Here is a 19,173-nt window from a genome sequence, read left to right on the forward strand (position 1 = left end):
AATGCTTAATCGCTCCAAAATTAGTTCAGTTACGATGAGGATGAAACAGGATTTTTAATGTTGACATACACACACACACACACACACACATTTACACACAAGTCACCCTGTGGTGACATTGCTGGGTTTTGGCTACTACAGCACTGGTTCCACCATGGATAGATGTTGTCATGGCGACCAGGAATTAGCATCCTTGGATACTGCAGCCTCTCCTCATCAGCTGCACCCTTTCTTCCTCCCCATTGTTATTGTTTGATCAGGCTCTCTCTTTCTGTCTTGATTTGACCCCCCATCTCATGTTTTCACAAAGCAAGAGCCTTCCTGCCTTACAATTTTCTCCTCAACCCTCTGCTATATTTTTATTCTGTCAGTTTCACCTTCACCTCATGACTATTGATTGCTTTTTCCGTTTATTTTCCTCACAACCCCTCATTAGCTCTTAATTGCCATTCACTGTGTGTATTTCACGAATGCCACATCGCCTGACAAGCCAGTTCTGGATATCTGGATAGTCTTTTTCTTTCTGCCTGATGTTAAATGGATCAATTAGAGTCAAAGGAGATCCTTGCTAAGCTAATGTTAGCTGGCCTGCCCACTCACTCCTCCGCACACTCAATCTTTCCAACTGTTGCTAATAGTATTTCAGACGGACATGACGGCTAAAACTGTTTGGGTGTTGCCAGAGCAACTGGCTTTTCTATTAATAGGTATTAACAAAGTTAGATACCACTTACCGTGTGTGGGAGCTTGTACATTGACTGTGATTATGACAAAAAATGATTTGTTTTCTTTGTCATGGCTAGTATAAGACTGCCTGGACTTCCCTGGGTGCTTAATGTTTAGGGCCGCAACCTAGCAACACAATTTGTCCCACACACACACACAAAAACAACCAAACTCTAAAATGTGCAAATATTTGACCTTCTACTCTTTATATGTACCACACTGATAAAAAAAACTAATCATGCCTAATATTCTTTGTGTGATTAAAAGAAAGTTAATATAATGAACAACAGGAATTAATGAGCCATCCTAATTAATATTTGCTCTATTTTCTCTTTGCACATGCAAGGGTCACCTAGTATATTAGCACCCTGACACCTTGATTCAGCTGTGTCTTGTATTTTTAGACTATTTCATAATACAGTGTACTTTTATTGCCTCCAGACTGGAAGTATTCCCTCTCTGTACTCCTTTTATTTCCTTATAGGCTCCTCCCCTTATTTCAACTTTGATTCTATCTTAGTTTAAAGGATTTGCATTCATATTCTACATCAATACTTCTTTAGTGTTGTAATGCCTCTCCCTTCTCTGTCTTTGTGCTCTCTTTCATTGCAGTTGACCTAACAAGTTTTGTGGAGGATACTGGGAGGAACCAATTTTTAAAATGCCCGTGGCAACATCCAGCTCTGACTCTGGTAAGTGGCTTGGTCTTGCTATGACTAGGGCATCTCACTCTCTCACTCTCTCTCTCTCTCTCTCTGTGTGTGTGTGTGTGTGGATGTATCAGCAAGAAAAAGAGAGATATTGAGAGAGAAGAGAGGGAGGAGATACTGAACGGTTTGTGGTTACTCCAGCACTCTGGACATGTATCTCATCTCCTGAGTTCTAATGTGACTTAATGAGCTGGCTAATGGAGCGCTAAAACTCCAGTCTTAGATCAGTCATGCCTCGAAGGATTTGCTGTTGTACCCTTTACAGCACTCCACTCGTGCACACAGGCATGTCAAATAAGCACTAGTGGTCAGTGGTATAAATGCACATGTGTACATGCTCAGGCTTGCACACACATACACACAATCATTGTCTATTAGAGGCATTAAATTAGTACTTTAATATGGGCTGATGACTAATCAATGGTGAATCGTAAGGTGTGACACCCAGAGGTATTTTAAAGTCACCTTCTGAGTACCTTGCCTGGATTCAATCATTGCAGTGTCAGTCATTCAGGTGGACCACCGCTTTGGTTCAGACTGAAATATTTAAACTGTCAGATGGATTGCCATGAGATTTTATATCCACATTCATGATTTTCAGACTAAAAATTCTACTCACTGTGGTGATCCCCTGACTTTTCTTGTAGTGCCACCAGCAAGTTGATTTTTGGTTTTCAGTGAAATGTCTCCACGGTGTTCAGAGGATGATTCCTAATGACTTCAGTGAATCTTACTTTTTCTCTTGCAGCACCATCTGGTCAAGGTTTTCATTTACTGTGTAAAATATTTCAGCTTCTACTCAGTGGATTGGTATGAAATTTATTACAGATATCCATGGTGCCAAAACAATGAATCCTAATGACTGTGGTGATCCCATAACACCACAAGTGAAATGTCTATTGGATTGATTGACATTTTGTACACATATTCACACCCACCTCAGACTGAATTGTAATAACTTTTGTGATCACCACTATCAGGTTAAAATGTGTCGAGTACTGTTGCTTAATATCTAGTGTCATGACAATCCCATCAGCCTCAGCTGTGTTTTGTGTTAAGTGCTAATTGGCCAACTTTAACATGGTAAACTTGGATGGTAAACCTTATACCTGCTTTTTTTGACTTACAGTCATTTGATTGAGTTGATGTTTAAATGAAAATGGCTACAAGAGTCTGTTTTCTTAAACTGATTAGAACAGCTCAGTACCTCAGTGAGGCTTCTTTTACAGATTAAATCTGAAGTAAAGTAAAATACGTTTTTAGACAGGCAATCAGTCTGGCTCTTGACAACAGGCTGCAGCAAATTCAAAGAACTCTAACTGCTGAAAATATGACAACTGCTCCAAACAGTGCATCCTTTCTTGCACTGGATCCCAGGCCATAAATGGCTCGTCTCTGATCCCAGACTTAAGATTTGTGACAATATTGCGTAAAGTAATGAAAGCTATGTATACTTAATCAGCATATTAAAACCCTTGTGCAAAAGTGTCGGTTGAACTTCTGCTTTTCCAAGTCGATGGTGTCAAAGGTAATTTTCTAATGCATACCTTGGCACTGAAAGCAAAACTGTGATAACTTTGGAATTTTTTTTTTAGTTTGAGCACTAGAAAAGTGCCCTCTTCAATATCTAAATTTTCAGAAACAATTTCCCACTCAATGCAGAGGACACTTGATCCAGAGACAAATGTCTGAAAAATGTAAGGACCAGTGTGTAGGATTTAGTACATCTAGCAGAGAGGTTGCAGATTAAAACTAACTGGATACCTCCCCTTCCAGGTGTGTTGGAGAACCTGGAGTGGCCATGGAAGTCACAACCCCGCCCCTGCAAAAAACAGAACAAAACATGAAAGGCCTTTCTAGAGTCAGTGCTTGCTTTGTCCGTTCTGGCGATGCAACATGGCGGATACCAGTTATTATTCACTGATTAAAACACACTTACAAAAACTATATTCTATTTCTGCTAAATCTGTTTAGCTAGATGCCACTAAATTCTACACACTGCACCTTTAAGACTAAGCTATATTAGTGAACCAGAGCTCGAAGCTTTATAGTATTTGATCATGTTGTAATAAATTGCTGCAGTCAGCTGCTGGATAGAGCGAGAGAAGCAGTTCCACAGAGAGTTAAAATGTGTGTGGAGTTTTTCTTTTTTGTAATGGGCTGTCATTCAGTCTTGATTTGTACACTACTGCCAAGTCTGGATGACTGGCATTTTTAGTAACACACAGTAAATTGTTTCTCCAAACCAATTCATGTCTTTGTTTAATTTAAAAAGCGTTTTCAGCCAGACTACTTGAAAAAGGGTTAGAGAAAGGTCACATCTTAGTTAAAACAATGTGATATCTCTCAACTCCTGTCAGCGAAGAAACAATACATTACGTTTCCTCGATTTATGAGCAGAAAGCACAAATGTAAATTTCCCAGTAAGCACCCTATACTTACTGTGCATCTGCAAGGCTGGCTGTGTTTGTACCTGTGCCTGTGATGTCAGCCAAGGTGGGGTATCGTTCATATTTGAATCTGTTCCCTACATATTGCCTCCTTGACCAATCTCCTTCCCACAAGCCAACCTTCTGCTGCTCCTTCCCCCAGTTATCCACCACAGGGAAGCCCGGAGGAAAATCATCCTGCCTCCCTCTCTTCCTCCTCTTAGAGAAAGCATCGTACTTCCCTCCCTCTTCCCACTCCCCCTCCTTCTCTCATACACACACAACCCTCTCTCGTCTCCATTCATTCATGCGGAGGAGAAGACGTTCAGCCAGGCATAGCTTATACACATTTACGTCAAGAGCAGGTGGAGAGGGAGGAAAGAGCAAGGAGCTGTTTGGCAGAAAGAAGAGAGAATCAGGGACGGATAGGGAGAGAGAGAGAGGAAGATCTCTCTAGTCTGCCTCAGATACAGTATTGGGTGTGTTGCTGTGAGTGTGTGCACTGTGGTGAGGTGTTGTTCACCATGGCTGGCAGTCTGTTTGGAAGGCTCTCCCTGGAGGACGGGGACTCAGCCAACTCCCTGGAGGGCCTGGAAATCAAGCTGGGTGGAGAAGGTAAGAACAGGTCCCTACCTACTGGGTGTGTGAGGGGATGCAGCATAGTTTATAAATCAGATAACAAATCTGCAGGTAAAATGCAACTAAGCACTTGCTTGTTCATGCCTATGTGTACGTTGGCTAGTTGGTGTTTGAGATTCGCATTGCACCTGCTCCTTATGTGCTGGTTTAAACCTCCAGAGTGTGATGAGGATGAGCAGAGACAGATTAGGACCCAGGGCAGCATGTGATGTACAGGAATCCACGGCGGCACACTACAAAGACAGGAAGGGAGACATAAAAAGACAGCAAGGTGCTTCTAGATATTCACTAAAAGACGTCATACTCAGACTGAAAACATGTCATATTTTATTTAATATACAACAAGAAGCCTGATTGTCAAACTGAGAGCAATAGAGTGTGAGAAACAGAGAAATGCACTTTGCCATAACTAAAGAAAGCAAAAAGTTGTTAAGTCATTATAAGAGGGGGAGCTTATGTAAAACCAGGTATGTATTTGTTGTATTGAATGATAATGCACAGATAATGTTTGCTCACACAGCATGAAGCGGGAAGCACCATACATCCTATTCATAATTGATGGAGTTCATTAATAATGCATGATGTTGAATACTACACAGTAATATGTTCTGAGTGTGTGCCTGTATCTATTTATGTACTGTTATTTACTCACATCATTTTTAATTAGTGACCCATGCACGGGCTGCCTGTCCAGTTAAAGGCACATATAAAAATACTTTTGGATGGAAGGTGAGGGGCTAAGAATTAAAGCAACTATTTGATTGATTGTCATGTTAAATCAGTCAAGGTTAGAAGTGTCGTTACATCATTGCCAAGTCTATTGCATGTCACACGTTATACCGTGTTGCAAGATATCCTGTGCTCTGTAACGTAGCTTGACAAGACAGCAGTGACAGCCATAATGAATCACATTTTCTATCAAAGCATTCGCATCCTGTCTATCACTTCAGAGAGAGAGAGAGAGAGAGAGAGAGTGTGTGTGTGTGTGTGTCAGTGTGTTTGTCTGTGAGAGACAGAGAGAGATGCATTGTACATTCATGGTGAGTAAGTAGGGGGTCATTCATATGCAACAGTGTTCTGATCACAGACAGCACGCTTGAAAGTGTCAGACCTGCAACCTTCAAATAACTCTTTGGCTTTCTCATTTCACTCCCCTACTCCACACACTCACAGACAATCATGTTTACATCACTTCAGAGGACTTTACAATGACTTCCATTATTTTCTTGGAGACTTACCATAAACTTAACCCTAAACACTACTTGCTTTACCCTTACCCTAAACTTAAAGGCTCTATATGTAAGGATCAGAAATCCCCTCTCATTGGTGACACCAGTGGGTATTAAGTGAGCTGCAGTCAATATCCTGTAGCTTGCGCTTGCTCACATGCTAGCTCAGCAACAATAGACTATTGCAGATGATATCTTTTTCCTCACGTACACCAATAAAAAAACTTTTTACTAATCACCAGGAGGCTCAGGGAGCTGTCTCCAGGAAGCAACATGCTGTGATTTTGTTGTGTAATGTGTGCTTATTACTAAGGCTGAACGATTTTGAAGAAATATTTATCATTTGCAATATTAGAGGGAATGATCTTTTTTACATCATTATTCTCATTTTCATTAAAAAACATTAAAATCAGTAGGGTGGATTTTTTTGTGAGACCTGTATCAAACAAAGATGTCTTCTTAAGGCCGTAGAATATAATGCGTAGGTCAGGACATCTCTGTAGCATGACAATATTTAATTTTAAAAGTATTTACTCTTCCTGTGATTTGAAAATTGCAGTCTTCCATATTGCAATTTCAATACAATTTCAATGAATACGCTTTCTGCTCTTTTATGGAGGAAAAAATGTTGTTTTAGCTGTGTGTGCTCAGGAGTGGGCGGCTAGTCATTGCAGGCTCATTTTGTTGTGAAATATGTTGTGGTTAACCGAGGCAGCTAGCTGGAGAGGTGATATCTGCAGGGAGATTCTACTTGGATTGCACAGTTTCTGTTGTGTCGTCATAGTTGTCGTTTGTTGACTTTAGTGGGAGAGAGACAAAGCACTCGGGAGTGCGCAAAAATGTCACATCCTTTGGATTTTCATGAAAAATCTCTCCCAGGTCCCTCACATGGAAATCAGTCCACAGGCTGTTCAGGCAAGGTCTCACTTTTTACCTTACAAGCCGTTCACTCATTGGCAATAAAAAAATATTAATTAATGTTAATTGCGTCACAATTCTTACATATGAGAACCTTTAACATAACTTTAACTACTTAAGGATTTATTTTAAGGGGACTTGCTTATTGTCCCCATAAGCGAGACAAGTCCCCACAACATGAGGAATACCTGGATTCACACACACACACACACACACACACACACACACACACACACACTCTAACAAAAACAACACCTTCAATCATTAAACTCAGTCGTGTAGTTGACTAAAACTTGACATGAAATGATATCCTGCTCAGAGTCTCTGTGGCCATGGGATGGTGTAATGGGAGCTGCTGTCCATTGGTAAAATGTCAACAAATATCACAAGTGTTATCTATAATGGTGCCCTTCAGTCAGTTAATAAGGCGATCCAGTCTGCATCCATATCATACCAGCTTGGAACAAGTATCACTATGGTGATGAGGTAGCTTAAATGGCAGCTTTGAAGCCCCCTGTCCTCCTGATTGGCCATCCAAGAGAGAGGAGGTCAGGGTTACAGTGTTTCCACTAGAAATTCTGTCATGCACCATGTCGCAGTTGTTAGTACTGTTACAATTTTACAAAGTAAGGGAGAATGTATTACATTTTTTTAGAGTAATTCTTATAGCGGGCTATGCAGCCTTTTCATTCTTAAAGACTTTTCAACTATTTTTGCAAAACTTGCTTCTTCATGACTACTACATGGCCTTAAAAACGTTCAAGAAAGTGCTAATGAGAAGACCAAAAATTGAGTAAAGTATTTTACCTCCCCGATAAAGATCTACCAAAGACTTAACTAAAAACCAATGAAGTAAATACAAGTGAAGGATGGCAGGATTCCTTGATTCTTCTCAATGTTCTGCTTACATGAAAAGCTCTCACTTTATTCCTCTCATAATCATCATTTTTACATTTGAACAATTGAACTATTTAGAAAAGCTAAATAGAGGTGAAAGAATGAGATAAGACGGCAGATTGATAAACAACCTTTACTACATTTTTCTTTTACCTGTATGGAATTTTTCAAGGACACTATGCACTTATTCACTGTTTACCTTCTTCTACAGTACAAGTCTACTAATGGTTTCAGCTGTCTATTGGTCATATCACACTCACCCGGTAGGCTGTAGCAGTCTGTCAGGTCTCCCGTATGTGACAGACATCACACTCTTATTCTAGAAAAATGGCACCTTTATCATTCTTATTATTACAAACAGTTTGTTGACCTTATGTAATTCCCAGCATGCATAGCTCCACCCAGCACCGACCTGAGCAGAGACTTATCAGCCACAAGTGAAAATACCTGTGGGGTCCTAAAATATAGTGTAAACATAGCACAAGCAGAAAATAAAGTCAGTAAACGGATTAAGTAATGAGTTACACAATTATATTTATATTAACTTACTAAACTACCATTATAGCAACCATAAACTATTAGTCATAGCAGACCAAGAGAGAGACACACTGCTAATGAACTTCAATTTTTAATTAGACAATATTGAGATATGTTAAATGCTTAAACATAGTGTACAAGTGGCACAGGTTAGGAAGTCATAAATCCAGCACATAGACTGAATAATTTCAGATATAACTTTCAAAAGTATACTCTGTCTTTTTGAGTTCCCCATACTTTTCCCAGAATGTGTAAATTGACACTAAAACCCTCAAGTCCTACTGTAGAAACCAGACATTAAATACACACAATTGTCTGCAGCTGCAGTTGTACATAATTCAGACTGTAGCTCAACAATTCTTATACAGTTTTTGTTCAGTTTATAATTATGCTAACTAGATGAGGAGAACTATTTATTTGAAGGCGATACAGTATACACTATAAGTTGCACACACATACTGACCACACAAGTACATTTAACAATTGATGTGCCCACACATGCTTCACAAAACTTTTCAGTGACGCTCCATGAGGGGGATGTTCACTGAAATACCCTTGAGTTGATCACATGTTCACAGAACACTTTTCACATTCTAGCTGTACTAGTTGGACTCTGTATGAGGAGTGTTGTTTAAACTGGAGATGAAAGTGCGTCAGACTGATTGGACTGTGCACAGGCTTCAAGATGGAAAGAAGTGTGTAGTAAGAGGGCAAATTATTCTCATACCTGAATCATAAATGGTTAATCAGTTATGGTATACACCAGAATATACTCCAATCCAATGTAACTCTCTTTCACTGTCTTAGACATTCATTTTGCACTACCTTCGGGATTGATAGTAATTATATTTTGCCTCAGAGAAGAGAACAAAATCAAATCTAGAAGCAACCTTAAAGTATTTGAAAATACCTGCCAAGGCCCATGAGTATGTTATTATATAGAGGTGCATTTTGCAATTGGAAATAGTTTCAGTGTCGTCCTCAACATGTCATTTTAATAGAGTGACAGAGAAAAGTGGCTGCATTAACTTGCAACAGTGTTTCCAGGAAACAATGAGAATATTAATGAGCTTTTGAGGAGAAAACACAGACAGAGAAATCTCCCCGTGTTTTCGCAATGCAGGGGTTATGACTGAGGAGTCGCTCTGCACATTAAAAGCTTTACGTTGACCTTATCTGTTGGAAGGACCCTGATGAGTTATAACTGACTTTCAGTGTTCTTTTAAAATATCATTTTGACTGCATAGTGAATAATTTGTTAATTTCCAGACGGAAACATGTTTTGTAGGTGAGACAAAATAACTCATATCTAGAACTTTTTAAATAGCCAAGGTCATCTTTTTTTTTTAAAGTTTTATTATTCTTATTAATTCTACTATTCATTTGTTTTTCTGACATGCAAGTTGATATTATGTTGCTGCATTGCTCTATGAAAACTTAAAGGGCCGGATTTACTAAAGGTCTGCGTGTGTAAAAACGTGAGCAAACTTGACATCACCTGCAAAAACTGTGCAAGCTGATCTACTAACGCAGCGCACTGAGGTCCTTCAACTGTGCAAGATAATACGCACTGTCCATTTAGTACGTTTGCCATGATGAATATGTAATATGGGGCGTTTCAACCCCAGTGTGCAAAATATAGGGAGGAGAAAATGCAAATATGTTATTTAGCACATGCATTGTGAGTGACCAAACCTGAAGGTAATTTTTCTGACGCTAACTGTGTCTATAAATAATATCTTTGAAGGGCAGGTATTAACAGGCTGAGCACTGCCCACAGATGACTGCTGTCACTGTAGAGAGGAGGAGACGGAGGCACAATGACAGAATACGCACAGATTTTCCAGATTTTTTCCACCCGTGTTAATATTTTGGAGTGGAATATTTTTGGTTTTACTAACAGCATTGACTTTGTCACTAATACTCCCCCATATGTGGGTTCTTCTGGTAATATTAGTTTTTTTTTTATAACTCAATATATTTGTAACCTCTTCCACTAGAACTCTCCATTCAGACACGCAAAACCCTCATTTAAATACTGCTGTCTCCACCCTGTTGCACCTGTTTTCATTTACGCAGTTATTTTTAGTAGATCACCCGCAAAACGCAGGCAAACGAAACGCCCACTATTGCACTGTGCACGCAATTTAGTACCCACTATTTGGGATCTCAGTAAATCAGGCCCTATATGTACAACCACTGTGCAACATGACAGACATGCCCCTCTTGTCCTGTGCATCTAGTCCTACAGACTTTCACAATCTGTCATTTAATGTAGATTTAGATTTTGGTAACTAAAGCTTTAGTTTATAATAAGAGTATTTAAGATAAAAGCTCAAGATTTATGCTTTCAGAGTTACATACACAAGAGTAAAGGTCCTAGTTATAAAAATAGCATCAATCAGGAAATCACTCTTTTTTAAGCTGCATACAATTTGTTGTCTATTTATTGCTTATTGCAAAATGCTTATTATGATGCTTGTATTACAAAGCTTTAATGATTTGTAATGTATATAAAGCATTGACATTCAGCACTTTATGTTCCAGAATCATTCGGGGGTCTTAAGCTTTTTAATAAGCATCAAGTGGTATTCTGTCCTCACCAAGACATAAGATAATTAGACAGTTTCATTAAATGTAGAAGTTAATTCATAGAAGTGAGAATGTAATCTTAATCAGCTGGCCATAATGCCCATACTGCAGGTGCAAGGTCTACCCAAAATCTGTGTTTGTGCCTCCTTCACATAACATGATTCTTCCATATTTGCATTTTAAGACAGTTTCTTTATTTCAAGAAATATCAACATACCACATTTTATTTTGATAGTCAGAAACAGGGAGTAGAAATAAGTCAGCTGCACACTGTACTGCTCTGTGGCTAAGACCCCAAAAGAAACACCAACACAACGGTATCTTCAACATCTCTTCCTTCATGTTCCACCCGCCCTCACCATCCTCCTCCCTCTGTTTCCATAACCGCCACTCCATGGCAACAGAACAACCTTCACTAAGTGCTGGGTAAGAGGTTCATGTTCCCCTGCTGTGCTCTAACCACAAACAATAACAGTGCAGATTGTTTGGCTGCCTCCATGACATTGAGTTTAATTGTATCTCTCCTTGGAGGTGAGCTCTCACTCAGATGAGACTTTAAGAGACAAAAGCACCTTTAATTTGGCTTCCTTGTGATTACATGTCCTCTGCTGTCACTGTGGCATGGCAGCTTTTTGTTGAGAAGGGATGCAGCAGGCCACCACAGAGTGTTTTTATTGTGAATTTTAGCTGAATGACTTGAAGAGTTCCTCTAAAGCTGTAATAAAGCTAAATGAATCATTGTCTTGCTGTCATGCAACATCTCTGGGGTTTTGATTATGATCATTTATTTTCCCCTTAAATCTAGTTGAAGGTCAGTAGTGAAATACTGTACCCTCTAAAAGCACGGAAAGAGCTTTAATCTTTGTAACATTTTCCTGGAAGAGTAAGTGCTGTAGAGCACATGACGTACATGTACCTGAGTTCCTCATTGTGCTCTTAAGCCCTCACCTACTAAATGAAGTTCTCCACTGGTATCAGGTAACAGTGTGTCTTATAGGGAATTTAGATTCACTGGAGCGAAAAATTACTTTCACCTGAGTTTTCACACGTAAAGGCTCAGGATAAAAACTCGAGTATCTCATTACGCAAATGTCTGCATGCAACTTTGGAGCTGATATGAGACATGAGCCTAAGAAAGATAAATACTGTTAGTGATAAAAACGAATGCAGTTTGGTCCTTGCTGTGCAGTTTCAATAGAAGTATATTCTGATTTATGCAAGGGAGGGGGGGGGGGGGGGGGGGGTGGCTTTGACAGAAGCTCTGTACAAGATGAAACAATCCAACTGAATTCTAGAGAGAAAGTTTTCCTCAAAAGTAAGCTGAATTCAGAAAAAATAAATATGATACCATAGTCTGACATTCACACTTCTCTCTGTGTCAACTTTTGACCAGAAAGGCCAATCCTCTGCTAGTTTTGCTTTGATGCATGTCAGAGAAAATGAGGGAAGCAACCCTATGAATGTACAGAGAAGAAAGGCAGCAAGATCCAAGAAGGAGGGTAAGTTGGATTTTTAATCATCTCTATGAATAATAGAACGACCCCAAGCATACCCGGCCGAAAAATGGGTATTATTCTCCAGTCCTTTTCACACCTTGCAATTCCTCTGTGACTTCCAAGCAATAACAGTATTACAATATCTGAACACAAGTCAGGACCATCTTTCCTGATGTTTTTATTCAACGTCCTTGACACTTTGTGAGGAGTCAGCTGTCAGTTTTCACAGGATTGTTAGGTCTGTTTGGTGCTTGAGTGAAATAAGCAAGCTAAATAATCTTATATGTATTTAATGATATAAATGTATAAGGACAACATGCGTATGTGACATAAAGTCAAACACAAATCCAAAAAAAGAACACAAAGCAGTGGAAAGTGACAAAAAGAGAGAAAAAACCCCCAAACTCTACACACGTCCAGGCAGAGATGAGCTGACAACATGAAAAATGCCTATGTGGCAACAACACCGGCGTACAGTTGCGGTGATTAAAGAGAATTATGCAGGACCTGTAAGCTGAGCCTGCTGGTCTGATATTCTCTGCCAGGCGCAAATCTGGCAACTCTCCCGCTGGAGCTGAGCTCATGTTAGAGGGAAAGTAGAAGAAAATCAAGACTTGAGTGCAGAAGACTCATGTTATTATTTATTTAATTTACTTATCAAATTATTTAGAGAGAGGGCGGATGGACTGTGTAATCATCAAGGCTGTCATCTTCTCCCCTTGTTATCTCTGTGGCTCTCCATCTTTTGATTACCTGAATGAAAGCCAAGCTGATAATAGTTTCCTTATTCTGTGTTTGACAACCTGACCAACATGTAATACAAAAGATGCCTGTTGTTTGTCTTCACTTACATATATGGATAGAAAGTTAAAAAACAACAACAAAGTACAGACCAAAAACAGTTCTCAAAATATCTATTATCTATTAAAAAAGAACTTCCATTGTGCCCTGCTGAGTAATTGAAACCAAAGCCAGCTCCCTGACAGACCTAAGTTGCACACAGACACACACCTTCTGTTGTGTTAACAGCTACTGAACATAACAACCACTGAAAGTCACCATACATATTGTTGAAATATACAGCATATAACAGGTTTCAGGGGAATCAGACATGTGTTTCGACTTGACAGTTTTTGAGTCCAGAAATAAATGTGGTTGTTTATTATTGGTTGAGCACCTGCAAGCTGTGCATCTCAATAGCATCATGGTCCTCTTTGGTGGTTTTATGTGTCAGAGAGACTTTTATAGAGACTTATTTATGGTACCAGGTAGTTGATGCGTCAAAACTTTATTTACTGTTTGTTGGTGGTCTATCACTTTTTGTTGGTTGTTGTGCTGCTGCTAAGTTTAAAAAGCAGAGTTATCACCTGGCCAGCAGTCTCAGCATGCTTTTTGACCAGCTGGTATTTTGCCACTGTCACAATTCCATGAAATAATACAAGATTTTTTTTGCTGATGGGAAACAATCAAACTGTGCTAAAATGCTAGTAATGTATTTTTTCAGGGGATTATTTTTTAGTTGTGAGTTGCAGCTAGGACTGAAATTATTTTGACAACTGCAAAACCATTTAATTTACAGTATTTTTTTTATAAGTGCTGCTTTCCTCTGTCTTATATCATTGAAACATGTATATCTTTATGTTTTGGACAGTTTATTTGACAGAAAATCTATCCTAAATATGTCATTGGGACTCATTGCATGGGCTATTTTCTAACATTCTATAGCCCAAACAATGTATAGATTTAGTATTATTAGAATTAGTATGCAATCTGGATATCCAGAATAGAAAGTATACTTCTTCCTGTTATTTTCAGTCGTAAAGGTGCTACACGTTTGAAAATATGGTTACAATTAGAGAACAGAATACAATTAGGACACAATCTTGTAACACAAAACTAATTATCAGTCCTCTAATTGTACCATTCACTGCTTAGTGCTCCATTATGAACCTTGTTGGAGCATGAGGCCTATGAAGTGTGCCATGCAGGAGCTGTGGTGGACCACCAATCTTCCTCCTTTGTGAAAATTATAAGCCACAGTTGTATTTTTAGCCTAGAAAACAAAGACGTCAGCGTCTGTTTAGAAAATTGCAGCAAACAAATGTTCCCTGGGAATACAAATGCCCACTCTTCTGACAGCCATGTCTGCTGTGATTAATGCCTGCTGGTACGTCACTATTTGGTTTCTTAATGTGTGATATTACAACTCAGTAAACAAGCTGTGAAGTTACATGAACCTTCTCTGACCTTCATCGCATCGTTGACATCATCTTGTCATCTGCTGATTGAACGGGTGTCATATTGAGTGATGTGTGTATCAGCAGTTTGATATTACAGCTTTCAGATAAGGTTGTTTGTGTATGTGTTTGTATTTCTTCTATTCACATGAAGTCAAAACCATCTTCTGAAACAATGTAGTATGTGCATGCACTAAAAATAATGGTAAAAATGTTTGTTCTCAACTTGTGCCTGTAAACTGGAGTGTGTGTGTGCATGTGTGCATGTTTATGAACATGTTCGTGGGAGGGAGACAGAGGAAGTTGGGAGTTGTGGGAGCAAGATAATGTTGCTTCTGACAGACGCAAGAGGAGGGTGACGGACAGAGGTGAAATTGCTTGGGAAAGGATGTGAGGCTGCTCTCATCCCTTTCCCCCCCCCACCCCACCCCCCACCTCCGACACACACACACACTCTTTTCCTCCCATTGCTCAGCCATGTAGTATAAACTATGAGGTGATCTTTTCAGGCTATTTCCCATGGGTAACTGGAACAGAGAGGGGAGTGGAAATGAACTATCTGTTCTTTCTCTTCTTTTTTTGTGTGTGTGTGTGTGTGTGTGTGTGTAGCCATGCATCAGGCCTTGGACACGTTGAGTGACAGCACAAGCTCCACAACAGCTAATGACCTGGACCTCATCTTTCTCAAAGGCATCATGGAAAGCCCAGTGGTGAGAACAAATGTGTTGTACTATAACAGAATGTGTATGATGAAATATGTATGTGTGGAAATGACATGCAGGACATTCATAGTTTTTAATTGGTATGTGTCCAGGGATGGACCATCTAAGGACTTTAATGTAACTCAATACAACACAGGGTAATTATATCAAGTTGGATTGCCCGTTAGTGTATCTGAATCTAAATTAAGAGCAAATTTATGCACATAAATTTGTTAAATGGCACTGTAGTGTTGGATTTCATTAGAATCTACCCATATATATTCACATTACCTTTTTTTTTTATTTTACCATTTGCGTGTGGGTTAATGCATTGCTGCATAACACAAAAATTATGTTTTCAAAGACATTTGCATGCAATATGAGAAGCTTTATTAAAATAATATTAAAAAATGGAAACTTAAGTCAAACCCAATATTGCATTTAAATTCTAAATTTCAGCTTCCAAAAATTATGCTAAAAAGAAAACATATATTCCTCAAGTGCAATCACATTTCCATCTTAATGGTCTTGCTTCATTATTCTCTCACAAGTTAAAAATGTTACTCAAAGAGGCGTTTGGCATTTTGTCTCATACAGCAAGATTCAGATGGAAACTCATATAAAGAGGTAAATCGCACTTCTGTCTTTGCTGCTCAGTTCTATCACTAGCATAATGTCTACCTGGCAATATTGATTTCAAAGACTTTAAGCAATTTAATCACTTTTTTCACTGTTTGATGTATTTTTTCTCAAACATGGTGTTGGGATCACAGTTAACATCATAAGGGATTTGAGTTTGAAGTTCAACTTCAAAAGCAAAGGAGGTAAAATGTGCACTGATAGCAGGCATTAAAGATTGCTTTCCTCCATCTTTCTCCCAGTATAGAGGACGGCTATATTTGTAATAACAGTCACATTAGAAAGAGCTGCTGTTGTTGTAGGTGGTGTTGTATAAACTTAAACCTAGGTAATAGACACCTCTGGCTCATGTAACTGCTGCTTTTGCCAGTAGCCAGATGGCACAGTTTGGACTCAAAATCTGCCTGTTGAATGAAATGGTGTATTGAATGTGCTCTTGTATAAAGGCTGTGTCAATACAAATATTATAAAGGGTTTTCATTGTAACACAAATGCTACAAACAACTATTTTTAACAATTTATAGAGGAGCAAGACAGAAAACATCCTCTGACATTTTCTTTCTGACGTTTTTGGCTGTTTCTCACCTGTCAGTCTTTTTAACGAGACAATGAAACATTTCTATCACCAATCAGAGGAGCTCACTAATTAAAGAGATTCTTCCATACAATCAGAGCAAAAATTGTAAGCCAGTCAGAGAGCAGCACAGTTATCCCTGACAATTCTGACAAGCTGACAAGAGCAGGTAGAGTGGCAACCTGTGATCAATGAGGAATTCAGACTTGAATAGCAGCCTTGACGCAACCTGATGCGTCAGATGTTTTGTTACACAGAACCGTCTGAGAAGTCGTCCTTGAAAACTGTTTGGAAAAAGGGCAGACACTTCCAAAAAACACTTGGCAGGTGATTGGATGAACCATCTGTCTGTGGCTGTCTATCACCATCTCACTAAGTTTTCCACTTAGATGGGTATTCCAAGAACATGTTGAATCATTGGTTTATGATCATGTTAAGCTCACAACGACTCAGAGACGTTTTTATGTCGTCTTGATGTTTTTTTCCCAAAATGTATTCATAATTGGAATGTATTGTAACTGACATATATTTAAGCCACAGCTAAACAACTAAAAACTGCTTACATCTGTTTTTCAAAGCTACGGGAGGCCTGTTTTTTATCTCTTAAGTTTTCAGGAGGAGTATCACTTTAAACACTATATAAGTTCAATTTTAAAAGTCACCACAGATTTGAATCAACATTTAGGTGGTGATAATCCCCAAAAGCTTTACATTTTGAGCTTTACAAATGGTCATTTATGGAAACAAAACCATTTAAGAAGGGCTTGTATTTGTACATTATTATGTGTGATTGCTGAGGAATATGACTGTTTTACAGAACCAGGGTTTCCTAATGATGTTCCAACACACCAGGCCAATACAATAACATGCACTGCTTAAGTGTACTACCTAGGCATACTTTTCAAATCCATGTAATATTTGTACAGATTTCACTTGGGCAGTTGCCCAGATATTGGTTTAAAGCTGGTTCTGGATAGAAATAAACTTACTCCAGGGGCATCATGCCTTTATCTAAGAAAACTCACACAAGGCTGGCAGTAGTCTTCTGTTGTCTATAAAAACTTTTCCCCTTAAAATAATAATCACTCAGGCAAACATTTAACCTACATTAAAGAAAATATTCATACTGTTCAGACCTTCCAAACAGTATTCAGTCTCTGTCCCATTTTTAGAATTTTGTGTGAAACAGAACACACATTTTCATATTCATAAATCATTCTCTTACAGAGGTGATTTGCGCCAGTTACATTTGTGGATTATCAATAATCAGCTGCTTGTTTCAGGTCTCACCACAATGCCACAATGCAGCTCGGAAGCACACTTTGACTGGAGATTCTTTAAATATCTTTAACGGTTTGAATGTAGACTGGGTTTGTATTAGCTGCACTCTAACCTCAGATTAGAGGTGAGTGGCTCAAATCTGAGCAATAAGAACCGAGTTTGTAGATCAGTAATTGATGGCAAACCATCAGAGTTCAAATTCAGCAATATGATGGGTTTTTTTCTTAGACTGATCTGACTCCATCTGCCAAAACACACAAAATATCTCAATTTTCCAGCAGTCTTCATCCATTCCTCTTTAAAAAAAAATCCAAACTAGTTCTTCAAATGTACAAGGAGAAGAGTGATGTAGTTTTGGATTTCAGATTTTTGACGTGAAGGGAGAGGAGTGAAAGAAGCTGCATTGGAAGGCAGTCTTATCAGTTTCCTCCCTCTTTAGTATCATGTTCTCTCTCTGCTGTCGAAGGCTTCCCCTTCCACTCTTTGCCAAGAGTAACATGACTTTTAGAAATGTGAACTTTTTCAAAAGCACGAGGAAGAGAAATAAAAAGTACACTGCTGTGCATTGCAAAAGGATGCAGTTACAAATGCAGTTCACATCATATACACAAATTAATTATTTGCCTTTTCTTTGTGCAGTTGACAGATATTAGTATGGATGACCACATTTATCTTCCTAACAGTGCACAGTCAGTTGCATTGTCAGTTTTATCTGAGTTGCACTGAGGTGGAAGCTGTTTGTGGCCACGAGGGGCCTTTGTTCAGATCTGTGGGCTACTTTGCAAACTTGAACAGAGCCTGAGGTAAAAGAAAGTTCAGTAATTCAGAGGCAGTTCTGCTCAGGAAATTTGGAGATGGACAATCTTGAGGGAGCAGTAGTGAGTTCTGCATTCAAAGCTGCACATTTTGTGGTGGTGTTTAGCTCAGTGGGTAGAGCACCCGCCCCATGTGTTGAGGCTACAGTCTCTCGAATCCTGCGCCGAGCGGTCCTATCCTGCGTCTCAGTGCCCCCCTCTCTGCCTCCCATTTCCTGTCTCTCTCTACTAACCTGTACATTAAAGGCAAAAAGCCCGAAAAAATATACTTTAAAAAAAAAACTGCGCATTTTGCAGTGAACAGAGTCTCCTCTGCTGCTTTTAATACCTATTTTCTCTGTGTCTCTCTGCTTTGTTTTGGTTTCTGTCTCACTAAAGGCCAGTTGAGTCTCCTCTGCAGAAAAACTGCATATGTATGTGTGCATGCCCAGGTGTAACAACATGAAACTGGTGTGTGTTTGTACTGCATGTCTGAGAGACTTTGGTGTTACTGGTATTGACGAGTATTCTCATAAAAGATTAATCTGCCGATGCAAGCTGTGAATAAAGATGGTTTGCTGAAGGATGTGAAAAAGAGTCCCAAGATTATAGTGTCTGACCCAATGGTGGATCCATATCACTTAACAAGCTATCACTCAGTGTTCTGGAAAAGGAAATAACATGTTAATGGAGGAATAGAGGGACAGAAGAAGTGTCCATGTGTGTGACCGTATACTATGGTGACTTCAGTGAATTGCGCTGATTACACCACAG

General features: G+C 39.1%; 1 protein-coding gene across 1 annotated transcript in view; it reads left to right on the forward strand.

Annotated features, from left to right (window-relative positions):
- The first annotated feature begins 4,389 nt into the window (after positions 1–4,389).
- mpp2b (MAGUK p55 scaffold protein 2b) overlaps positions 4,390–19,173 on the forward strand; it is a 28,994-nt gene continuing 14,210 nt past the window's right edge. The window contains exons 1-2 of the mRNA XM_053341310.1: positions 4,390–4,480; positions 15,020–15,120. Of these exons, the coding sequence (XP_053197285.1) occupies positions 4,390–4,480; positions 15,020–15,120 (192 nt within the window). The remainder of the gene's footprint in view (positions 4,481–15,019; positions 15,121–19,173) is intronic.

This window comes from Scomber japonicus, chromosome 20 (genome assembly GCF_027409825.1).
Source record: "Scomber japonicus isolate fScoJap1 chromosome 20, fScoJap1.pri, whole genome shotgun sequence".
Taxonomy (NCBI): domain Eukaryota; kingdom Metazoa; phylum Chordata; class Actinopteri; order Scombriformes; family Scombridae; genus Scomber; species Scomber japonicus.